Source organism: Microcaecilia unicolor, chromosome 7, assembly GCF_901765095.1.
Source record: "Microcaecilia unicolor chromosome 7, aMicUni1.1, whole genome shotgun sequence".
Lineage (NCBI taxonomy): Eukaryota > Metazoa > Chordata > Amphibia > Gymnophiona > Siphonopidae > Microcaecilia > Microcaecilia unicolor.
The window spans coordinates 244,092,244-244,118,725 of record NC_044037.1 but is presented as its reverse complement, the minus strand read 5'-3'; the positions used below and the strand labels follow the sequence as shown (position 1 = coordinate 244,118,725).

General features: G+C 43.1%; 1 protein-coding gene across 3 annotated transcripts in view; it reads right to left on the bottom strand.

The window, feature by feature from the left end:
• Positions 1-19,464, bottom strand: part of WDSUB1 (WD repeat, sterile alpha motif and U-box domain containing 1) — a 61,462-nt gene extending 41,998 nt beyond the window's left edge. The window contains exons 1-4 of one of the 3 annotated variants that reach the window (XM_030210233.1): positions 19,406-19,464; positions 7,461-7,880; positions 3,735-3,919; positions 3,350-3,442 (exon numbers count right to left, since the gene is read on the bottom strand). In XM_030210233.1, coding sequence (XP_030066093.1) covers positions 3,350-3,442; positions 3,735-3,919; positions 7,461-7,858 — 676 coding nt within the window. In that variant the 5' untranslated portion in view covers positions 7,859-7,880; positions 19,406-19,464. Of the gene's footprint in view, positions 1-3,349; positions 3,443-3,734; positions 3,920-7,460; positions 7,881-7,997; positions 8,038-19,405 lie in introns of those variants that run through there. The other 2 variants (XM_030210235.1, XM_030210234.1) reach the window with 2 other exon arrangements.
• Between the last annotated feature and the right edge of the window lie 7,018 nt (positions 19,465-26,482).

The following is a 26,482-nucleotide window of genomic DNA, read 5'->3' as shown; positions in this document are numbered from 1 at the left end:
TTATCATATTGTATGGTGAATTTCAGAGCAGGATGACATTGATTCAAAAATATAACAAAATCCTCAAGTTCTTCTCGGGATCCCATCCATAGACAAAAAATATCGTCTATGAATCTTAACCAAAGCTTGATTTTGGCAAACCCTGGTGAGACATAGACATATCTTTCCTCAAAATCTGCAACAAACAGATTTGCTACCGAGGGTGCAAACCCATCGCAACCCCGGATACTTGCTTAAAGAGCCTTCCCTCAAACTGAAAAAAATTATTTTTTAAAGTTAATGAGGCTAATTCCAAAATGAAAGTAGTGGGTACCGTACAATCAGCCCTCTACTTTAATACCTACTCCTTCTAAAACAAGTAGCGCTTCATCTTGTGAAATAACAGTGTATAGACTAGTTACATCCATTGTTACCAAGAGCCAATCTTTATCAGGGTTTTGGATAGTCTGTAGATGTTTTAAAAAATCTGTGGTATCTTTTATATACGATTTAGATTGTTGCACAAAGGGACGCAGGAAAGTATCAACATATATAGATAACGGCTCAAGTACTGAATCATTGCTGGAAACTATAGGGCGACCTGGTGGATTATTAAGCCGCTTATGAATTTTTGGTAAAGTGTAGAAAACAGGGATACGTGGTGATTTTTTATTTAAAAATGCAAATTCTGAGTAATAAAACTACTGGCGTATCCTTTTCCTGTTATAGAAAAAATTCTTTCTTGTAGAGCAGGCGTAGGATCCTGTATCAGCTCATATGTTATTCTGTCTTGAATCACAATCGAGCCACCTTTGTCTGCTTTCCTTATAACAATCTGATCGTTACCTCTCAAAGATTCGATTGCTAATTTTTCTTCTGGGGTGCAATTAGAAGATTTTCTCTGTAGGCTACTTTCTATTTTTTCTAATTCTTTAAGGATTAGTTGTTTAAAAATAGTCACAGCAGGTTCTGGTGGAGTGGGGGGAATCCACTTCGATTTCAATTTAACCCTCGAGACATCTTTTCTGAAAGATTTAATGTGTATCGATCGTATAAATCTTTCAAGATCTATTCTATTCTGAAATGGATCATAGGATACCGTGGGTACATAAGATAATCCTTTCGCAAGTACTTTATATTCCACTGCTGACACAGGGTATTTCGATAAATTAATTACCTTTGAATCTTCCTTTATTGTGACCGAGTTACTGGTCGGTCGGACCTGTCCGGTCCATAATTCCGATCTTGTCTGGATCCTTGTCTCGAGGCCCTGCCTCTGCCTCGACCTTGTTTCCCTCTGCCTTGTTCTAAAAAACGATTATCACTTCCCGAACTGGTGGAATCAGAGTCTAAACCATCGCTTCCTCCTTCAAAAGCAGGTTTCTGTTCGCTGTTATCTTTATAAAACCAAGGATATACTGATTTATTTTCATAATCTTTTTCATCCCGACGGAACTTTTTTACTTTCATTTGCTGGATATCATATCTCAAACGATCCATCTTGTGTTTAATATCATCTTGTTGTTTATTAAACATTTCTAGAGATTCTTTTTGTTTCAAGAGAACTTCTGTTACCTCTATATCCTTTTTAATTTGTGTCATTGTTTCTCGCGTTTTATCAATAATTAACACCATTAAATCCAGGGCACATTTATTCAATATTCCTGCCCAATTTTGTAAAAACTGTTTGTCTTCAAGGAATAATTTAGGTTCTTTAGAGATACGCAAACCTCTAGGGATTAATTCTTTCTTACAATATTCTATCGTAGCATTATGCAATTCGGCTTTAATAAGACAACATGATAAATTCTGATACAAATTCCATGATGCTGAAGGTGAGGTGTTATCATCCAATTGTAATAAGGATATGCCTTATAAGGAACCTTCTACATGTTCAGGGGAGAAATTAAAAGAAATTTAAAAGAAATTTTGGCCCCTTCAGCATTAAGACAACCGATATATAGTCAAGAAAGTCAAGTTGGTCACAAAAAATGTGGAGGATGTAATATGTGTGACATTATGCTTGAAATTAAGGAATTCACAGATACCCAGTCTAAGAAAAAATATAGTTTGCGACAAAGTACTTCATGCTTGTCTGATTGGGTGGTCTACTGCATAATTTGTAGTTGCAGTAAACTTTATATTGGACAAACATCCAGAAGACTTTCTACGAGGTTGATTGAACATAAAAGTGATATTAACATCAACAAAACAACAGCACCTTTAGCAGCTCATTGTAATAAGGAAGAACACTCTTTTGAGAGCTTAAGGTGCTTTGTACTGCAACAGTTAAGATGGCAGACTGGAGGAGGGGATAAGAAACTTCTTTTGTTGAGACAAGAACAACGTTGGATTTTTCGTTTACATACATTATGTCCATTTGGTATGAACACCAAGATCGAATGGAATAAATTTTTTTGAATTAGCGCGTAACTATAAAATGACGTCATTTGACGAACATCTGAGATAGGAGGGGTTTATCAAGTCGGCGTCTGACGTCGGCATATATAAATCGGAGCCATTTTTGATGGACTAATAAGCGTGAGCTAGCTGTGAAGAAAGCACTATGTAAGTTAAACCGATTTTGAGTTTGAATCTGTGAAGTCTAGTTAGAGAAATAATGTGAACTGATGTAATTTTGATGCACTTTATTTACAGATTTTGCCAGTCAGACACCACGGACCCTGAGGAAGGATTTGAAACTGTGGCCAAAGTCGGGCCGTGGTGGGTCTTGAGCTGACTGCAGATTTAATAAGATAAGTGCATCATTCCGTACTATATTTACAGAAATAGATGGAGGGTTGTCTCAAGTAGAGCATGAGCCAATATAAAAATGAAAATTTCTTTGAGACAATAAAGGAGGTTTTTTACCCATGATAAGTGAAGGGACCTCCTTAATGTTGATGGTATCAACGATAGAGTGTTCCCTTACAATTTGAGGTTTTTTCCTCCTGTTAATATTAATTTTTGATGACATCAGTACTATGCAAGGATATCATCTTTTGTTATTTGTATTATGAACTTTATGCAGATAGCCATTAAAGCTCTTTTCGAGGTTTAGATTGGTCTACCCATCCATATCATGCCCAGCTCCTATCCACTCCCATTTTAAGCAGCTAACACTTTTTTTTTTTTTTTAAGCACCATGCTGGCTGCTTTTCAAGCCTTGGCTGGTATCAGCACGGCCCCATAGTAATGTGTACCATGCAGCAAAAGCCCATGTTCACTGCTTAATGCAGCTTAGTAAATGGGCCCATAGTCTCCAATTATAGTAAGGAATTTGGCAATTTCTTCCACTTTCCACAGAAAAATCCCTCAGATTTCAAGCAGATATTTCAGGACAATCATCATTTTTTTAATGCAAACATACCTGTGATAACATTTAATGACAGAACCCATAACTTGACTTGGTTATCCTGACCACAAGATGCAAGTCGAAAAGATTTTGAACCATGTTCTCCATCTGATCAAAAAAAATCAAGACATTTTGAAATAGCAAACAGTTTTAATGAGAATGAAATCTGTAAAATAGTAATTCATTAGCTTATTGATAAAAGGACTCATTTATTTCTTGACACACACATACACACACAAATTCCTTAAAGACCCAATTCAGACAAAGGTCAGGAGGATGTAGTACAAGCGCATAAAGCCTAAACCAGCCAGATTGCCTATTATTGATTTTAGATGCACTGCCTGATATTTTGCCTGGATAAGGTCTTTAGGCAATACCCTTAAATGTGAAGGCAACCAACCAGTAATTGGCTGTGAAGAAAAGTCACAGCTGGTGACTCCAAGATCATGTGCTTTCTCAGCATATAAACATCTCATATTATTATCCCACACTGTCAAGTCTCCACCTGATGATCCAGTGACAAAAATATTTCCATCAGAAGAAAATGAACAGGCCACCAGAGAACCATCCTTAACGGAACCAGATCTAGGATACAAGCAACAGAATAAAACAAAGCTTTAGAAATGTAATACTTTCAAAACATTTCAAATTAACAATACAAAATCCTGAACAAGTCCCAGGACAATAACATCAACAGAAAGGTGGCCAACTTGAGAAGCAAATGCCCCAGCTAAGGAGAACTGAGTGACACCACTTCAGAAAGGAATCCTCTGTGGCCAGATCTGATGATATTACAATAACTGTGTTCAACCGTGTTGGCTAGCTTAAGGACAAACTCATGCCAGATTCAGGAAAGAATCATGATCTATATCTATTATAATCAAGGTCTATTTTTTTATTGTTGGAATCTGCTTTGAACCATATTTTGGGAGTTGGCGGAATACAAGTACTACATCATATCATGCTAAAATGAGGAAGACAGAAAAAATGAAGAGGTAAAGGGTCAAGTTTCACCAGATTTTAATGCCCCTTAGACATGTTGAAAATTACTACTCAATTTTCCTCCTTTTAAACTAGTTTTAACAGAAATCAGTATTCTTTCTACTCTTTGATATAGCCAACTATTCCTGAAACTTCTATTAGTTGTGGTTGGTTTGAATTGTAAGTAAAATTTGTTAATGGCGACGAGAGTTCATTACACTGATATACGTTATCAAAGCAGGAAACTTATTAGTTGTTACAAACTAGTTAAAATCATAGCATAGTAACTAATGGCACAAAGAGATCATCGAATCCATCTAGTTAAATAAGAATGAAGACCACCTAGTAGGGGCTGGAAACCCAAAGATACAAGAGAAAGCCGCTGGAACCAAAAATAAACAAACATACAGAGAGGTGTATTTTCGAGCTTATAAAAGCTTAAGACCCTTATTCACTAAAGCACGATAATCCAAAGAAATTAACACAAATCAGGTTGAAGTTAACATAGATTAACAGGTGCATATTCATGCTTTAGTGAACAAGTACCTTAAAATCAAAAATAATCTTATTTTAGAATTAGATATATAGTTATAGTTGGTTAGGTTGAAATTAAAGTTGGGGTCCAAGTATCATAGAGATAATAAATTCACACACACACCAGGTTTAGAATCAGTTCAGATCCATGTTACAAACACATGGCTATGTAACAGTTCAAAACCACTGGATCTCTTCTGCTCATGCACAAGTGAGCAACATTCTCAAAGGGCTCTTTCTGGGGAATGATCGCAAACCCTATGCAGCCATTCAGATGAGAAAATTCACTAGAAACACATGCCTGGAGGGAGATGGTGTCACAATGGACTGTTTGATTGCCTGAAGTTTTACAGGTGTTTTAGACACAGATGTCCAACAACTTTTCCCCTCTATATAGATGTGCTTTAGCGTAGTGATTATGTTAAAGATTCTTCAGCCAGAATGTTGCTTCAGTAATTCTTTCATCAAGGGCTCCTTTTACTAAGAGGCGGTAAGCCCAACGCGGGCTTACCACTTGCTATACAGGAAGTACCGCCAGGCTACCGCAACAGCCCAGCGGTACTTCCCACTCCCAGCGAGCCGTCATTTCCGGCGCTACAAAAATGTATTTATTTTTGTAGCGTCGGAGTGTACTCGGCGGTAATCGGCCAGTATCGGGAACTGCCTGGTTAGCGCCAGGTTAACATGGGAACCTTTACCGCCACTTCAATGGGTGGCGGTAAGGGCTCCTTTCCCCCCCCCCCCCCCCCTCCGAAATGGGCACATGGCAAGTGCTTTACTTGCCGCACGGCTATTTCCTGCAGGAAGGCGAGACTTCCCTTTTACCAGCTGTGGAAAAAGGGGGCCTCAGCATGCGTGTAAAACACACACCGATGCCAGCACCAGCCCCCTTTTGCTGCAGCTTGGTAAAAAGGGCCCTAAGGGAATTATATAAAGAGACCACAGTTTCCAAAATTGCAAGTTATTCTACTGGCATACTGAAAACCTACAACATAAAGACTTCAGTTGTGGATTTTTATTGTAGCTGCATATTTTTTAAAAAGGAACTTTTTAAAGGAAATGCTAGTTCTGTGAACTAAAGCACATGAAACCTTAACACAGGTGAAGCAATTATAAAACAAATATTTCTTATTTATTCCATTTCCTATTATCAATATTTTTTTTCTTTCCATTTTCTATTAGTGATACTGTGCTTAGCAGGCGTACTTAAGATCACTGCATTTGCCGTACTAAGATGCCATTGCTATTCATTCAATAGGGAAACTAGCCCTGATTTTAGAAACCCTATTTGTGATATACATGTGTAAAAATCAGAGCATACAAATGTAAAAGCTGATTTTTACACGTGAATATCATGTCTACATTTCGGTGGGAAGGGGGCATAGTGGAAACATGTTCTGGGCAGGGCTAGGGAAGAACAGAATAGGGATATAGGGAATACATGTGTATGTCACAACACAAAAGTCAGGAATTACACCAGCTCTTTCCCATAAGTGTAGGCAAAACGCTAGTAAGGTGCGGTAACAGCCCCATTCAGATCTTTTCCCCCGAGCAAGGTCTCACTCACAGCAGACTCCCTGGCATCAGATCTCTCCACCACCACAGCCAATCCCCCCATCTGATCTTTACCCTCGGAACACAGCTGCTTATCTCCTTTTGAACCCACTCCTCCTGCCAGCAGTTCTGAACCCTCCCCCCAACCCCCAGGGCCTATCCAAAGGGGATCCCTCTGCTCCTGCCCCATATGGCCCCAAGATGATGCCCATGCCCCCTTGCAGTCATCTCATGATACTTCCACTAGGGGGGGTGGGGGGGGTCAACCTTCCAAATAAGGGCAAAAAGGGCTTACAGAGTGCGCCATGTTTTCATGTGTTGGTTTGAAAATGATACAGCCAGGATCTAGTCACAGTTGTAGGCTACGTGGAGGCATATAACTTTGTAAGTCTGAGTGCTTTGAAAATGAGCCCCAAAGTCTACCAACCATATGGCATTCTTAATTTATTTTTTTTACTTTTTAATGTATTTGTTTCTTCAATCTGTTCATACCATAGCAACTGACGTACTGTGACTAGTTCTGCTTTGTTATTTATTTTATGGAGTTCCTATTAGATAGGTTTGGTTTTATGTTTATTTTATGTTTGTAAACCATTTCAATTTGCATGCAAAAGAAGCAGTATAGCAATCCTAATAAATGATAAACGATCTGCCTCTACCATCCAGATGCCCTCTACCCTACCTTTCTTCCCCTCACTCATTGAGTTGAGTAGCTCGGGAACTCCATCCCAACCAGGTTAACGGTGTCTCTATAATTTAATTTAAAAAATGTATCATCTTTTTTACTGGACTATCAATTCATTTTTTGATTAGCTTTCGAAGTCAATACCTTCTTCTGATCTGATCATTTCTGATCTGAAGGTGGTATTGCCTTTGAAAGCTGATCAAAAAATGCATTGTTAGTCCAATAAAAATATATCATCTTCTTTTCTTTCTACTTATTACCTTTAAAAGTGGACTAATACAGCTATCACACCATTTTATCTACAAAATGTAAAATACACAATACATTTATACTGGGGTTTTTTTTTTTATTTAAAACAAACAAAAAACTCACCTATAAAATTTCAGTGAGTTGACATGCCACAAAACTAAAGTACCATCAGCTGCACCTGAAGCCAAATATGCAGATTCTGGGGAAAATTTGCACACTCTTACAGGGCTGCCACTAGGCTGTTCCAGCACTGCTAATTTCTGTCCATTCTGTGTATTCCATAATATTGTGGTTCCATCTGTTGAACATGAAGCTAAAAGTTTTCCTGATGAAGAGAAGCAGCAGCAATGGACTGCATACGTATGACCTTTTAATGGTGAATATGGAAGCTCTGCAAAGTTACTTAATGAATATATGCGAACCATTTTGTCCATTGAGCAGGATGCCAAATAAGATGAAGAGAAGGCACAACAGTTGACATCATCACTGTGATCTGCTAAAGTATGAATGAGTGTGACCATGGTGCTATGAACAAGAAACAACCTGTAATTAAAACATCCAAGTGAACATGTTAAAAACATTTCACAACATATAAGACATTTCAATTAATCAGGCACATGTTGGCCAAGGAAATGCAATTATATAACAGTAGATACTAACACTTTTTATTCTTTCCAACCCAACATATGTTGGAAAGAAATTATAAATAAGGGATTGAGAATGTCTGTCTGTCTTTCTCTCTCTCCATCCGTCTGGGAACAACATAATGTCTCTGAAACATAACAAAACAAGAACAAATTTGGAATGGGGGAAAAACCTGTTAAAAAAAACAAAACAAAACACCTTGAGGTTCATTTTCAAAGCACATAGACTTACAAAGTTATATAGGTTACTATAGGGCTCATTTTCAAAGCACTATGGAACTTTGTAAGTGTAAGTGCTTTGAAAATACACCTCTACGTAACTTTGTAAGACCATGTGCACACACACATAAACTGTAACATTTGAGGCAGCCTTTCTGCAAAGAAGCAAACTGGATCCGGACCTTCAGCTGACTTGGGCAGGTCTATGTGCAAGCTGTTGTGCTTCTATTGCAGTGCTTTGAAAAAAGCTATATCTTGTCTACCTTTTAAGTTGAGTGTTAAGGAGAAATTAAGGGATATGGGTGACTCAACTTCCCCCATGTGGGCCCACTGTCTGGTTCATGGTTGCTACAAGCTGAACCACCTTTACTGACTACAATTTCCAGCCTCTTGTCCAAACAGATTCGGATTTGTGAGGATAATTCCTGCATATCACCCTTCATCAGGAAGTAAGGATGGGTGCACCATCTTTTCAGCTAGCATCACCTTGATCTCGAACTTGGTTCGTTTGGTCAGCAGTTTATTTGGTGTCTTTCAGCTTACCAGTTTTATCTGGCCACAGCACAAAGAACGATCCACTTTCATTCTTCTTAGCCATAGCTTTAGACACATCTTAATATCATTATTTTATTGTGGTAAAAAAGGTCAGTAGCATATAGGAATTCAGCACATCCTCTCTCTAGAAGCACATCACATGTCCCCCACCTTCCCACTCTCCCCAAAACCAGAGCTTAAGGACTTTAAAGATGGTCTCATGAAAATCAACTCAAACTATTTCCAGTATCCAATATAAGATGCTGGCTATCCACACCAGAACTACATGAAGAGTGGTTACTCTCTACTAGAATAAACTTCCACTGAACCTATGCAACAGATGTGCACATCTCAGCTTCTGTAAGAAAAAAAAAATTGCAATTTACAGATTGTAATAGTTGAACAATGTCTGTTTTAATGTAATTCTGATTTTTTTTCAGCAACTTCGTAAACTGAAAGGAGCCCAGAAGACTGTTGTGCTACAGGTAATAAGATTCTCTTCATGCCATTCTATTATTTCATAAGAATATCACTAGGCTCTCAATATGGTACCTTGCAAACAACAGATGCTCAAACACATGATTTCAATATGTTTTTGTTGTTCAATATCTATTCATCAGTCCTTGTCTTATTTATAGTAATCAGGACCATCAGATAAGGTCACCTCTGATGGTCCGGTTACTATAAATAAGACAGGGATTGATGAATAGACATTGAACAACAGAAACTTACATTGAATTCTATTATTTCATTTCAGCATTTGTACCCCACATTTTCCAACCTAGTGGTAAGTTCAATATGGCTTACAATTAACTTAGGTAGACAAATATCAAGTTGTGAGGGTCATTGCAAACCTGGTTCAATTACATCTGTGATCGTGTGGTGGCCGGAATCTCTTTGGCTATGTGATTTCATCGGAGACTAAACATCTCAGAAATCTCAGGCAGGCCTCAGGAATAGTGGGAAGAACTAACGGAAGGAAAGTTATCGGGTAAGACCTAATTTCTCCTTCTATTACATAGCTTCCCGCTATTCCAGAACTTGAGGGATGTTTAAAAGCTATCCCTAGAGTGGGTGGGATCCTGGCACTGCTACCCTGAGGACCAAAGCCCCCAAACTGGCTTGAGAGCGCAATGTGCACCCTGTAGTACTTGGCAAAAAGTATGCAGCATTGATCACGTTACCAACTTGCAAATATCCACTGTGGACTGTAAGGTAGTCTCTGCCCAGCACGTCACAGTATGCCTCATAGAATGAGCCTGCAAGGCCTCATAAGCCTGCTTCCCCGCAAGCAAATAAGCTGACACGATAGCCTCCTTCGGCCAACTAACAACTGTAGGCTTGGATCCCATGAAGCCAAGCCTCTGGTCATCAAAAAACACAAACAGTCCGTCCGATTTGCAAACTCATTCATGACTTCGTTGTTAAACTGTACAGCACTGCGTAACCCTAGCAGCACTCTAGAAATGTTAAGTTGTATTAGTAGACTTCCAAATATCTAATGAGGACTCTAATGAGGACACACATCGAAAGCTTCAAGGAAGAATACTAAGCCTCTTTGTCCTCTCTGAGAAAGGATGAAAGCGCCACAGATGGGTTGGTTGAGATGAAATGCTGATACCACCTTCGGAACAAAGAAAGGAGACATGCACAGGGAGACCCCCACCTCCGAAAAGCGGAGAAAGGAATCCAGACGAGAGACTGAAGCTCCAAAACTCTACATGCCGATGCAACTGCCACCAAGAAAGCGGTCTTTAGCATACAATCTTTCAAGAAAGCCTTCCAGAGTGGCTCAAAAGGAGGCTTCTAAAGAGCCCAAAGGACTAAATTAAGGTTCCACTCTGGACATGGCATCCAAAGGGAGGCTGCAAGCATCAAACGCTATCCAGGTGTGCAGCAAGAGACGTCTTCTGTAGTCGGCCTCTGAAACAGGTCAAAGCTGCAACGTGAACTTTTAGAGAACCCAAACGCCAATCTGTTCTGAAGGCCTGCTTGGAGATACGCTCGGATGTGCGTAATCTCAGCAGAGAAGGGCAAAAAGATCACGCTCAGAACATAAGCCCTCAAATGTCCTCCACCCCTTGCATACACCATGGATGTAGAGCATTTCCAAGCCTGAAGTAAAATAGCAATGAGTGAATCAGACTAACCTTTTCGTCTCAACCAAGCTTTTTCAATGGCCAAGATGTAAGACCAAAGGGGCACGGACCCTCCATGAGAGCCGAACCTTACTTCAGTAGGCCGTGTACCTGTGGAAGACATGAGAACATAAGATCCCCGACTAGCAGTCGAATCAGGTCCACAAGCTATGGCCTCCGTGACTACGAGAATTAATTTGATCATTTTCAACACATGGCCTACTATGGGCCACGAAGGGAAGACATACAGTAGATGTGTCTCTGGCCAGGGCTGCAGTACAGCCTCGATCCCCATCAAGCCTGGTTCTTTCCAATGGCTGAAGAACTTGGGCACTTTGACATTCCTTTTTGCCACCATCAAGTCCAGAAGCACAGAACCCCATCAGTCCACTATTAGCTAAAACCCTGGCTGGATAGTTTCTATTCTCCCATGTCCATGGAGTGTCTGCTGAGAAAGTTCACCTCCACATTCAAAGACCCAGTGATGTGAGCTGCTGATAAGCAGAGAAGATTTTTCTTCATCCAACTCATGAGGGAGGCTGCACATGACTACAGGTCCCACCTTGCTTGTTGATATAAGCCACCACCATCACACTGTCGGAAAAAACATGGACCGAGGCCCCCCCGCCAGAAAGGAAACAAAGTCACGTAAGGCATTCCGCACTATCCTGAGCTCCAAGTGATTTATCAACCACGAGACTCCTGTTCCATCCAGATGACCTGTGTCAGATGGACCTTGTAATGAGTTTCCCAACCAGACTTACTGGCGCTGTTGTCACTACCTCCCATTGTGTTACCAGAAAAGGAGCTCAGACCGTTAAACTCCTGGGCAACAACCACCATTGCATACTCCATCTGGCAACCAGTGTCCAAGGAAGATGAAGGTCATACTTGTATGACACCGGAGACCAGCGGCTGAGAAGAGACTCCTGTAAAGGCCACATATGAGCCTTTGCCCATGGCACCACTTCCATTGCCGCTGTCACTGACCTCAGAATCTGGACATAGTCCCAGACCCTGGGCCTGCCTTGACTGAGAAGACATCTGTTGAACCAGCTTCGACTGCCTGTATTCCGTGAGGAAGATCCTCTCCCTTGCTCTTGTCGAATACAATGCCCAGATACTCTCGCATCTACAATGGGGTTAGTCTGCCCAGATACTCCCGCATCTGCAATGGGGTTAGTCTGCTTTTCTCAACATTGATCACCCAACCTGACGACTGCAGAAGACGGACAACTTTGTCCATTGCCACCATGCTGTCCGAATAGGATGACGCACGAATGAGCCAGTCAATGATATATGGGTGAACTCCGATTCCTTGGTGCTGAAAGAAGGCCGCCGCCACCACCACCATGTAAATGTTCTTGGTGCTATGGCAAGATCGAAGGGCAAAGCCCTGATCTGGAAGTGACGACCCAGCACCACAAAACGTAGAAATCTCTGTCGTGGCAATATGGGTATATGCAAGTACGCCTCCTTGAGATCAAGGGTGATGAGAAATTCTGCTTGAACCAACACAATAACTGATCTTAGTGTTTCCACGAGAAAGCAGGGCGCTCGGAAGCAGAGGTTTAGACCTTTTAGATCTAAGACCAGATGAAAGGTGCCTTTCTTCGGACAATGAAGTAGAAAGGGTGTCACGAAACGCCTAGCACCCGCCTGGAGTTAACCCTGCAACAACCTGGAGGGACTGCCCTCAGCACTGCTCAGGTCCGCCTGCAGCTGGGCATGTGCTCTACACTAGCACCCTCCACCCCACCGACTGGGTCCCACTTGCCTCTGGGCGAGTCTCCCACTCTCAAGTTATTACCCGGTGATTTCTAGGTTGCTGGGACCACACTCTCAGGGGTCCCAAAGTTCCTAGAAAGCACCCATTCACCCAACCCACAAACTACCAGGATTCTTAGTCAGTCCGGGACAACAGAGTTAATAAACTAACAAGGTTTGTCACAAAATTAGAACAGTGAAACAGAGAACAGATGGAAAAGTAACAGGCAATAACGGGTAACTGAATAAGGATCAATATTAAAACTGTCTAAACACTTTGTCACTACCTGGATAGTGCCTGAGAAGCTTCAGGAAATTAAACTGCTGACAAGCCAGGATCTCACAACAGAGATGTTTTACCTCCGTGCTCCCATACAGAATTGCCAACGTTCCACGACAGCCAAAGACCTAATGTGAGCCATAACATGTCAAATATCATCTGCCAAGTAGGCCAACCCTGCTTCCAGCTGGGCATTATGGTGCTTATCTTGTGCTGCAGACTGCCAATACCAATTCAAGCATGCTCTAGCCACGAATGAGCTGCACACTGTCACTTGAAGGCCCAAAAGAGGCCACTTCAAAGGCTTGTTTCAGCGAGCCTTCTAGCTTCCTATCCTGTAGTTCATTTAGAGCAATGCTCGCGTCCAGCAGCAATGTGCTCTTCTTAGTCACCAGCATAACAAGGGAGTCCACCCTGGGAAGCTGCAATTTCTCTTTCTCCTCTGGAACCAATGCATAGAGGAGAGCTATGGCTCTTCCCACTCTCAGCCCCACGTCCTGCTGTAATCAGATCTTGAATGACTGGATGCATCAGGATGTTTCTTCAATAATAACGAGGCCACATCAGATAAGGAGGTAGAATCAGTGATAAAACTCCAGGAGTGGACAGATGAGGCTAAACGAAATCTCTTAAGAGCCAGAGGGGTAGTGGGGTAAGAAACTGAAGCACCCTGCAGCAACCCTGACTGTCCCTGCTTTAGTAAATAGGTCTGGTTTAAGAGCAATATAAACTTTAAAGAAAACAAAGATCCCAATGCAGCTGAATGCTCTTTTGGGCCCCAAGGCTGTAAAATGGCGGTTGTGCTCCACGCATAATCAGATAAGAGGCTGCTCCTCACTGCCTTTCAGCCCCCCCAAAATGGTGCCCATTCTCATGTTCTCCTGCATCAAACTGCGCACCGGCCCTGCCAGCGAGCCCGAAGTTCCTAGCATACTAGGATGCTGTGCCAAACCCAGACTTGCTACCACTGACTGTTTCCCCTATGTCCCGTGGGATTCCTGGCTTGCATGCTCTGTAATGCCCAATACCCAGGGTTACTAGCATTGCGGTTATCCCGCAGCATTGAGTGAGGTTTTTGGGGGGTTTTTTAGTAGCCAAGGGAAGTTTCCAATGGTCGCAGGTTGTGACTTTTGATGAGGTCATCAGAAGCAGGGAGGGAGGAGCTATCGCCGTTCTTCACATGGCTCCAAGGGGGACGCCCCGCGCCTCACAATGATTTGCTTGCAAAAAGGGGACCCCCCTGCTCCCCACAGGCTACTTGTGGGCTGGTTTTGGGGCACGGATTGTAAAAATGTTTTGCCATCTGGCAACCCTGCCAGTAGGTCCCAGAGTGGGAAAACTGCTTAAATGCCTCCACAGGAGACATCATTCACCCCGACTGGCACAAACACAGCACAATGCAGTCCTAAGAGGTGAGACAGGATCCCTCCCCTGCACCAAGTAGAACTTGCAGCCCTCCTAGTGGTTCTAAGTCAAACTTTAGTCAGACTTAATTATTTATTTAGATTTTGCTCACACCTTTTCAGTAGTAGCTCAAGGTGAGTTACATTCAGGTACACTGGATATTTCTCTGTCCCAGGAGGGCTCACAATCTAAGTTTGTACCTGAGGCAATGGAGGGTTAAGTGACTTGCCCAAGATCACAAGGAGCAGCAGCAGGATTTCAACTGGCCACCTCTGGATTGCAAGATCAGTGCTCTAACCACTAGGCCACTCCTCCACTGCCAGTTGCTTCCCACAAGCACAGTCTCTACAAGTCTTACCACAGATGACAAAGAATCAGGACTGATACTCTGCTCCACGCTCTCCAGTAAACCTCTTTCCCTTCTTTTTTTTTCTTAAGGTTGTTATACTGGAAAAGGAGAGCTCCACAGGAAACAGGGGAGAGGTAAAGGGAAATTTGTGAGGCACCAGATATGACTCTGCAGACTCAAGCCACCCGCACAGGTCAACTAGGAACCAGCTGACCAACTAGACCAGGCACAAATCATTCAAAACCAGAGGCTGAAAAGTGTGTCCATCCACCAGCTGGAGTGCTGAGACATATCTCTCTTGGCATCCAGTCCAGCTCCTCAGTATTTTCTCTCTACCTGCTGGTTGGTGGACACAACTATCCCACAGGTTTTGGAATAGTGGGAAGCTACGTAATGGAATTTGAAAATATTTTGTCATCAATATTTTTTTGTTTCATAGTTGCTTTTTAAGCTTTATAAAGTATAACCTCTCTCACACTGTTACAATTAGATGCTGCAAAGTTGTGCAGGTAAGTTTCCCGCCAAATGGCAGTGATCTCTGTTAACTGATGGAGCAACAGGGGCTACAGTTTGTGCCATTCACACAGTAAAGCTATGATAGCTTTTCCTATAAGGAACCTTTTTAAATTAAAGTGGTCTTGTTGATTTGCGCATATTTAAAATATGATGATTCATGTTGCCTACTGCTCATTTCCGCCTCAGATTAAGCTGAAATTTCCAGGATTAGTTGTCATAGGTCTTTCCCTTCATCCCTCCCTCTCTATATTGTTTCACAATTTTAAAGATGAATCTTAATGCTTTTGCTATTTATTGGTGGTTTCCTTTTTTATGGAGTGAAGGAATAGCCCAATAGTTAGAGGATTAAGAGAAGTCCAGGCTCTGGATTCTTTTTGTATGCATTTGTCTTATTTTGTTCAATTTTTATTGCAATATAGAAATAGAAAAACAGCGGATGATTTTTTTCAATCATTAATTTTTTTTTCTTTATTTTACTTCAATATTTCTCATTTGTTATATTTATACGATTCCCTAATAGGTGATCTATAGAAATGATCAGATTTCTCTTAGGTCCAATATTCTGTAATTCACCTCAACACCTTGGTAGATGAACATATTTTTATAAAAGGTTATGTTTTTACAATGGTTAACATATTTCAATATTTTGCATCCTTTTCAATGCCAGCATTTCTACTGCTTTTTGGTTTTCAACTTTGTCATATATATTCTTAAAAAGTGATCTATTGTTATGTACTTTTTTTTTGTCAATTACACTGCTGGATTAGTTTTTGTGGTTTTGTAGATAGGGATTCATTTAAGAAGCCTGCCTTTCTTGCTGGAGGAGGTTTTCCCCCCTAGCTCAAAGGGAAATGAAACCTAATATACTATTTGAAGTCATAACACTTCTAAGCTGTTAATTAACTAGGTCTGTGTTCTTGATAAGCTAGGTAATTGAGAGGTTCCCAGTCTGAAGTATGTAGGCTAATTGTGTCACTAATCTCAGGGTAAATATTTGACTATGTCTTCCACAAGTACAAAACCAGATACAGAGCAAATATGTTTTAATATTAAAAGTTCTCTATCTCTAAATTGCCCAAGTAGCCTAGTGCTTAGTGCACTGGACTTTGATCCTGGGGAACTGAGTTTGATTCCCACTGCAGCTCCTTGTGACTCTGGGCAAGTCACTTAACCCTCCATTGCCCCTGGTACAAAATAAGTACCTGAAGATATGTAAACCGCTTTGAATGTAGTTGCAAAAACCTCAGAAAGGCAGTATATCAAGTCCCATTTCCCTTCCCAGGAATGGGTCCCCAGGCAGGTAAATGCTTTATAAATAGTTTACACACAAGACAGGAAAATCAAAAGCATTTTGACCATATACTGTAGCTTGATGGGCTGTGTTCTGAGTGAAATCTCCCCTTCAGTGTTTAACGACCAAACAGAATGAGGCAGAATGGCTCAAAATTTGTCATGCAGCGCACCACACCAAGATTTGCCAGAAGAGAGCAGCTCTAATCTATAGGATCTTCCATTGCACTTCTAGGTACCTGACTTTCTTTGCAAGATTTGGTCCATCCTGCATTTTTCTTGTGCTGGAGGAAGTGCAGGGCAAGGGACACAGATTTTAGTGTTATGATATGCAATTAGCTCCTCTCCAGAGCTGGTGATTTTGGGATACTGAGGCTAGACATGTATGTATATAATATCACGTTCATTGTTAATATAATTTAGAATTGAGAATGTGATTGTTGGGCAGACTGGGTGGACCTTTCAGATCTTTATCTGCTGTCACTTAATATGTAACTATTCTCAGGACATGAAAAATATGGATTCTGAAATGCTGTTAGTAGCTAAATTCACAACAGCAAAATACTGGAAACAAGTTCCCTTGCTGGTGCATTGTGGGCCCACCTATTTGAAACTGCTAGTATTGAAAAGCTGACACACTAGATACTATACTCTTTAGAATAGACTCTGGTCCATGTTACCTAACTATCCACAGCTGACTGTACTCCTTACAAGTCTTAGCCTGTGAAACAGCAAACAGTGATTGTTTTTGTTGCTGGCGTGTATATAGCAGTTTTACTGCTGTACCATGGTTTCAATGTTTAACCCTAGCTCCTTTTTAATCCTACATATGTTGCTATAACACAGATAATCTTGTATTTCGGTTTTGTTAATTGCTTGCACATTACACATACAAAGTTTAATGTTTAAAAGCATAATGTCTAATTACATGTTTTTTTACAAGATCATTCTGGGAAGCATAATGTTGGAGTAAGCCCAATTGCTGAATGTAACTATAAAAATCTCACGGGTGGAAGGTCTAGAGGCCTGAAAAACAACTGCCTAGGGTAGTATCTCAACCTTTTTCTAGTCAAGTAGCCCCTAAGTCGAAGAAATTTTGACTGAGTAATCCCAAATTCCAATCAGCTGAGAATTTTAAAATAAACATTCCAAAAACTGACATACTCTAATCATTTGTCATTGTATTTTTCTAATTGGGTTGGAAGAAAGCAGAAACCAGAGTATTGACCATCTTCTCTTAACTCTCATTATTTTGCTGTCTTCCTTTTCATTTCAGCTTTCTTCAATTTATTTTTCTACCTCTCTGTCCAGATTTAATTCATTCTTACTATCCAGTCTTCAATTTCCCTCTTTTTACAGCTTCTACCTACAGCTCTTCATCTCTTTCCTGCACCCTGGCTCTCCTATTCCCATCTTTCACCAACTCTAGCCTCTTCCCACCCTTCCATCCAGCATCTTTTTTTCTCTCCTCATCCATATCTACTTCTCTCATCTTCTGATCCCATCCAGACCAGCAGCAGCAAAACAATATAAAACAGTTGTGGGGCTGCACTCTGTTGCAGCTCAGTCTCCACCCCCTGCCCCAGAACAGGAATTTGATGTCAGAGGGGGTGGGGGGGGGGACTAGCAGAGACAACAGTACTTGCATGGAAACTGCAGTCCTGTGATTGTTTCATGTTTTGCTGCTGGAAGCAGTAGAAGTGGGAATGGCAGCAGGAGGGAGGGAAGGAGGATGATCTTATACCAGGCACCCTGCAATCCCTGCTGAGGTCTCACATATGGTTTAGGATACGAATACCTTGTGCTGAGAAGAGAACTTATGGCCTAAGGCAGTGTTTCCCAAGTCAATCCTGGAGTGCCCCCTTGCCAGTCAGGTTTTCAGAATGTCCACAATGAATATGTATGAGTGATTTGCATACATTGCCTCCACTGTATGCAAATCTCTTTCATATATATTCATTGCAGATATCTTAAAAACCTGACTGGCAAGGAAATATATGGTCATATAGTTTACAGAATATCTACCACTGTAAGGTGGGACTCTAAATGGGGTCACACAACCTGTATTTGGGATTGTGACCTGGGTGAACTCTCCATGGGTCACACAGTTTTGCTGCCTGCAATCAAGGCGCCACAGCCGACAAAATTGATAAGCACTGGTCTACCATATAGACATACGTACTGTAGGGGCAGCTGAACACTGTTTTCACTAGAGAGACCAAACAAACTTATCTCCAGACCATTTCACAACTTCTCTAGTTGCTGATGCCGTGTTGGGCAAAATAGTGGTTGGGCAACAGACCCAGTAGCCTGCCATGTTCTGCTGCATATGATATACTGGAGACCAAGCTATGCACATTCATGGTACATTCCAACTGCCTGAAAGAATCTGGTTATAGTGTCACCAGTATTTCTTGAAAGCCAGTTCTTAATTTAACAACAAAAAAGTTTAATAGGCTGATACAGAATAGATATGCATACTTGCTTCCAGCATCTGTGAAATATTTCACCTTGCTCAGAGGGTAATACAGTTACAGAGCTACATAAGATCAAAACAAATGTGCCCAAGGACCTTAACTCTCTAGAGAGCCAGTATTAACATGAAGCACAGGCCCCAATCAGAGCTATTCCTCTCTCCGTGCCCGGCCTCGTTCCCACCATGCGCACAGAACAAAAAAAAAGAAACACAAAGATAACAAGTCATACGCATTCAGCTGTGCTCATGCACTCTCACACGCCGAGCACCCCTCCTCGCGGGGATCGGGGGACCGGTCTCCTCGCGCGCATTCGGTGATCGACCTCCCCTCCTCGTAATCTGCCACCTCTCCCTCTGTCTTCCACTCTCCTCTCTGTCCGCGATGCGGCACCTCTCCTCCAAGCACCATCGCCTAGCCCCTCCCTCCTCCCCCCCGGAGTGAAATTCATACCTGAAGTCGCCCACTGACAATCCCCCACTTTTCCTTCTCAGGTGCTGCTCCGTCCGTCCCCTCTGTAGTCCCGCCTTGCCGGAAACAGGTAGTTGCTTACGTCAGAGGAGAGTGCAGCATGTGATACATGACCGAAGTGGAGTCAGTTGACGACGCGACGAGGCAACATTAATGCAGTAGCACTCTGTTAAAGTATGCAAGGAAGGATACCCGTGGAGCTCCTTTACAAATATTTAGGGGGGAAGCTCTGTGAGATGCGCTTTTGTGGTAAACAAAGAAGTCTGAAGACGATGAGCCTTGTCATCGGGAATTTGCATTTTCATAGTAGAAAAAGATCCATTGCGACAAAGTACGTTTTGTGACTGGTTGAGGTATTTGAGTATATGGCTCATGGTGTATTAGCGCTTGAATCTCACCAGTACGTCGTTGCGATTGTAATTTTTTTAAAAAAATGTTTTCCCCATAGGTCAGGGTTGCCAGGTAGAAATTTTTTTTCCAGCCCAATCCAGGCCAGAAACCAGCCCAAAACCCGCCCAAACACAAACCCCGCCCCTGACACCCCCACCCCCGCGTCACCGGCCCCGCCCCCGCCGTCACCGGCCCCACCTCCCACGTCATCGGGCCCGCCTCCCCATCATCAGCCCCGCCTCCCACGTCATCGGGCCCGCCTCCCTGTCATCAGCCCCGCCTCCCACGTCATCGGCCCCGCCCAAAACGTCACTAACCCCGCCCAAAAACGTCACTAACCCCGCCCCCCGCGGCCGAAAAAAATCAAAAAGCCGCCCAAAAAGCCGCCCGGAAGCCTAAAAAACCGCCCAAAAAACCGCAACCCGCCGCGGGTAAAACCGCCCACCTGGCAACACTGCATAGGATATATTCAGCGCAGCCGCACTTGCTTTCTGCCGGGGCTGATGTAACGACTGGTAACTTAACCCAAGGCGGTTTAATAGTCTATTAATCCTCCTTGGTGTTCAGAACAGGAAAGTGTACCAGGCTATCTACTATTACTACTTATCACTTCTATAGCGCTACAAGGCATACGCAGCGCTGTACACCATACACGAAAAGAGCTTACAATCTAGATAAGACAGGTAAACAGACAGAACAATTAAGGGTAAGGGAATAAAGAGGTGGGGATAAAAGGACAGGGCAAGTGAGTAGTGGTTAGGAGTCAAAAGCAGCGAGGTGGGCTTTTTGTCTGGACTTGAAAACGGCCAAAGATGGGGCTAGACGTACAGGCTCGGGAAGTCTATTCCAGGCGTGAGGTGCAGCGAGATAAAAGGAACAGAGTCTGGAATTAGCAGTAGAGGAGAAGGGGACAGACAAGAGAGATTTATCTACAGAACGGAGTACCCGAGGGGGGGCATAGGGAGAGATGAGTGGAGAGGTACTGGGGAGCAGCAGAGTGAATGCACTTATAGGTCAATAAGAGAAGTTTGAATTGAATGCGGAAACGGATAGGGAGCCAGTGAAGTGACTTAAGGAGAGGGCTAATGTGAGCATAGTGACTTGGGCGGAAAATGAGTCACACACAGTGTTGCCAGGTGGAAAGTTTTTTTCCCACCCAATCCAGCGTAAAAACAGCCCAAAACCCGCCCAAACTCAAACCCCGCCCCTGACACCCCCACCCCCGCGTCATCACCCCCGCCGTCACCGGCCCCGCCTCCCCGTCATCGGCCCCGCCCAAAACGTCACTAACCCCGCCCAAAACGTCACTAACCCCGCCCCCCGCGGCCGAAAAAACCGCGGAAAAGAAAAAAAAGAAGCCCAAAAAACCGCGACCCGCCGCGGGCAAAAATTTCCCGCGCCGGGTCACGGAAAACCGCCCAATTGGGCGGTAAAACCACCCACCTGGCAACACTGGTCACACAGCAGAGTTTTGGACTGATTGAAGAGGAGAGAGATGGCTAAGTGGGAGGCTGGTGAGAAGCAGGTTGCAATAATCAAGGCGAGAGGTGATAAGAGTGTGGATAAGGGTTCTGGTAGAGTGCTCAGAGATGAAGGGACAGATTTTGCTGATGTTATAGAGAAAGAAATGACAGGTTTTGGCAATCTGCTGAATGTGAGCAGAGAAGGAGAGAGAGGAGTCGAAGATGACCCCAATCTAGCTCATTGTATGGGTTGAAGCCAGTAGGCGGAGTCACAAGTACACCCAAAACAATACCAAACGCTATTGAAAGCAATAGGAAAGATTATTAGAAATAATGGACTGCCTATGCGTGATCTATCTGTAAAAAGTCAAAATCTGTTTCAGTTGGATAGGCAGTGCCTTAAAAGCTGAAGGACAAAAAAATGTTTTTACTTAGTTGACAGCTTTTTCATTTATTTGAAAGCATCCCATATTTAGATATAAATATCACGAAATCCAAACTGAATATCACTGAACCATCTTCAAAAATTATTGAAGCTGGTGGAAACAGCACTAATAAAGGTTATATTTTGTGCTCATTTTCTACACTTTTCAATACAAGTAATACATGGCCAGATTTTAGGGAGGGTATTCTGTGTGCTGATGGGTTCATCTTAACTGTTATAATCTGCCTTGGGAAGCCTGGTGTTTATAAAAATTGGAAGTAAAATTAAACTTTCATTGGGGCACATGGAATCACATCTTCACCTCTTCTCTTGTACAATCTGATTTTTCTGCTTTGAGCATGTTCCAGGGACAAGGGGTTTTCATAAGTCGAAATAATAAAAATAAATATTTTCTTTCATGCAGTTCTCGCATTTGTTTAAACATAACTAAATGGGGGACTGAGGGACTCCAAGATGGCGGCTGAGTAAGACGTCGTGAAGATAGCTCCGCTGTTTGCCGCTCTACTCCTGTAACATTTTTGCCTAGTCTAGTTTGAAACCTTTTAAAAAAAATATGCCTAAAAGGAGAGGTAGGGCGAGAGCAAGCCCCGTTACTCCCTCCTTACCTAGAGCTGGAACGATGGAGCACTTCCTTCTACCGGGCACATCGTCGGGGACTGTTTCGCTGCTGGAGGGATTAGGGAGAGGTCTCCCGTTCCCCCAGCTTGAACACGAGATATCTTTTAGCCCCGAGACGAGGCTTCCTCCTCCTATGCCGGCTACGACGTCGAACTTGGACCAGAGACCCCTTGGTGCGCAAGTCGCGACGGGGCTTCCTGGCACGGGCCCTGAGTCGGCGCCTGAGAAGCCGAGGATTCCTTCTGTGGAGAACACAGAGGTGAAGAGAGGAGAGATTGTTCCTGTGGAAGAGCTTGGAGCAGTAGGAGGTCAATCAACTTTGCCTACAATTTCAACAATTGATTTATCAAGTAAGTCGTTTTTACCTGAAAAGCCCCAACAAATAACTTTGGATAATATATGGGAAGCGCTTGTAGGTTTAGAAGCCTCATTTACCCAACAATTTACTCAGTTAAATCAGAAATTCACGTTAGACAATGAAAAGATTTCTGAAATGGACATGATGTTAAAATCTGTGGGCAAGGAAGTTGAAACTAATTCCTCTGCAATTAAAAATTCTCAACAAATACAAATAAATTTAATAAAAGAGAATATGTATCTTCAAAATAGGATTGAAGTACTAGAGAACTATCAGCGTTCAAATGCCCTCAGATTGATAAATTTTCCAAAACAAATTGCTATTTCCCCATTGATAACCTTCAAGCAATATTTAACAGACGCTTTAAAAATTCCAGAAAAATCACATCCACCCATCTCAAAGATTTTCTACATAGAACCATTTCGCAAGAAAGATTCTTTACAAAGGGAGGAAGTTAAAATCCAATCATTGGATTTAAATTTGACTCAGATTATTGAAGGAGACAATGAGGGTCTAACAACAGCAACACTTAAAGTGATTTTCATACTCCAACCGGATAGAGACTGGATTCTTAAACAATTTTTTCTAAATAAGAGACCTGATTTCCTAAATTGCAAGATAAGAATCTACCCGGATGTTTCTAGAAACACTCAGAAGAAAAGACAGGAATTTCTGAAGCTGAGACCAAAAGCAATACAACTTGGAGCCTTATTTTGGCTGAACTTTCCCTGCAAGTGCGTGATAAAACTTAATTCAATTAAATATGTATTTTTTGAGGCTAATCAATTAAACTCTTTTCTTGAGACAAAGTTGAGAGACTTACATCCTCCATTATCAGGAACAATAATAACTTCAACTCCATAAAAATTGTATATTGCTCGGTAATCTTATATCAGCCTCCATTTGTTAAAATTTGAAGTTGCCTTCAAAATTGGAATATTTACCTGAAAATTGTGATATTCTCCCCTATATAGTGGACTATAGACGAGTAATGATCTTCTTGTTATAAAAATTTTGTTTTTTCTTTCTTTCTTTTAGATGTATCTTTAAGAATTTATCAAGATACTAAATCGTCTTTATCTGTAATCAAGATATTATGCTTGAATATATTTTGAAATGAATAAATAAAAAAAATAAAATAAAATAACTGAATGGGCTATAAGCCCCTAATGCAATCCATTGGTTTTTTTATATTTTGACTTTGTGATGACTTATACTGTGCCAAAACTGAAAATACAGTGAGACATAATAATAGAATTCAGTGACATCCAAAACTTATTAATTAGCATTATAATTGTGTTCACATTTGAGTAATAACAGAAAATGCTGTTGAAAACTGATTTGAAGATGAAATAAATTTAGATCACAGAACTGGAAAATGTTGGCACATTTAGACTGACTGGAATTCTGCATGAAGGTAGCTCTGCCTTCATTATTTAATATCTTTATTTTAAATAGTAGTAATAAACAATATTAACTGCATTTTTATATTATACCACTGCATTCCACAGAACAAAAGGAGCAAGTTCCCACAAACCATCTTTCTCTTTTGATCTAAGCACAGGGAAAAAAAAAGATTTTAAATGCTCCCAGGTTTCAACCTAAATCATGTTTAATGTGGAATATTCTTTCCGAGCACTCTACCAAAACCCTCATCCACACCCTTGTCACCTCTCGTTTAGACTACTGCAATCTGCTTCTTCCATATCATCAAGCTGATCAATCCATAGACTGGTGGGTTGTGTCCATCTACCAGCAGGTGGAGATAGAGAGCAATCCTTTTGCCTCCCTATATGTGGTCATGTGCTGCCGGAAACTCCTCAGTATGTTCTCTATCTCAGCAGGTGGTGGTCACACACAGCAGCAGCTCTGGCTAGGCCTCCAAGCCTAATTTTTAGGTTTTGTTGAGTGCCTGGGGTTGAGGGCTCTTCTTGAGCAAGTGCAAACCTGGTGGCGCCAGGTCCCTCCTTTTCTCCCCCCTCCCGCTGGCTCCGGGATGCGGGGGTCTTAAAGTCTGATTCGCCCTTGTTGGGTGACAGTTTCGTGACCGATGAGTGTCCCGGTCCTTCCTCCGGTGTGGCGGTTTTTCCCGCCATAAACGCCCATCCCCCGCTGCTCGCCCCCGCCATCTTGGCCGGCCACGCGGCTCGGACGGCTTCTTCGTGGGCCGCCCTTGAGGGAGACATTAATGCCATGGACGCCCTTAATTTGGGCGACGGCACCAAAGCGGCTAAAGTTAAGCGCCGTTTTTCCCGCGCGGCTCCTTCGCGGAGTGTCGCGCCGGACGCCATTTTGGATGCGCAGCATGTGTCTCCCCCGCTCTTGCGAGCGCCGGTTGAGGGTGCGTCTAGGGCTGTAGCCCAGGCTGCGGAAGTGCACAGTCTGGGGGGTTTCTCCCCCGAGTTTGTTTTGCTGCTGCATCAGGCCTTCCTTATGCAAAACGCTGCCCCTGCTCCCTCGTTTGGTAAAGAGGTTGAGGTCCCCGGAGGTAAACGCCCTCGGGTTGATTCCCAGGCCTTGGAGGACCTTGTCTCCTCCGATGTAGATGAGGGCAGCGTATCTGAGTTCTCCCAACGGTCCTTTGCGGATTCCTTGGAGGAGACGGATCCCCGCTCGGTTGGAGCGGATGACCCCTCTGCAGCGCGGCTTTTTAGCTCAGAGGATTTGCCCAACCTGTTAGTGCAGGCCATGGGCATTTTGAAGATTTCCTCTCCGGAGGACGTCTCTCCCTCAGCCCCTGTTGGCTCTGCCATTATGCTGGGGACGAAACGCCCGCCTAGAACCTTCCACGTGCATGATGCCATGCACACCCTAATTTCGGCTCAATGGGATGTCCCGGAAGCGAGCCTCAAAGTGACTAGGGCTATGTCCCGCCTCTATCCTTTGCCTGAAAGTGAACGTGAGGCCTATCTGTGGCCTACCGTGGATTCTTTAATCACTGCGGTGACTAAGAAAACGGCTTTGCCGGTGGAAGGTGGCACGGCCCTAAAGGACGCCCAAGACAGAAGATTGGAGGCGGCCTTAAGGTCGTCCTTTGAGGCGACTGCTTTAAGTTTGCAGGCCTCGGTGTGCGGTTCCTATGTGGCCAGGGCGTGCCTGACTATGGTGCAGCGGGCTTCCCCCTCGGATCATTCCTTGAGGGCTGATTGGCCGGCCCTGGAATCGGGCTTAACCTATTTGGCAGACTTGCTGTATGATGTCTTGAGAGCCTCAGCTAAAGGCATGGCTCAGACAGTCTCTGCGCGGCGGTGGCTTTGGCTGAAACATTGGTCTGCTGACCACGCCTCTAAATCCCGCCTGGCTAGATTGCCTTTTAAAGGCAAGCTGCTCTTTGGGGTCGAGCTGGACAAAATCGTGACCGATCTCGGCACGTCTAAGGGCAAGAAGTTACCAGAGGTCAGGGCTCGGGCTAGTACTCGTTCCGGTACCTCCAGAGGACGGTTTCAGGAAGCCCGTCGGTACCGCCCGGGCAGGTCGGGCTCCTCTGCCCCCTCTTCCTTCAAGAGGACTTTCTCCCCCAAGCAGCATTCCTTTCGAAGAGACCGCCGTCCAGGAGGTGCTCCCTCCGGTCCTCCCCCAGGGTCTCGTACCCAATGACGGGGCCTTGGCCCACGCCCCAGTGCAGATTGGAGGACGGCTGTCCTCGTTTCTGGGCGAGTGGACCACAATAACTTCAGACGCTTGGGTGCTGGAAGTCATCAGAGACGGCTACAAGCTAGAGTTCTGCCGACCCTTAAGAGACGGGTTTGTACTCTCTCCCTGCAAGTCTCCGGTCAAAGCTGTGG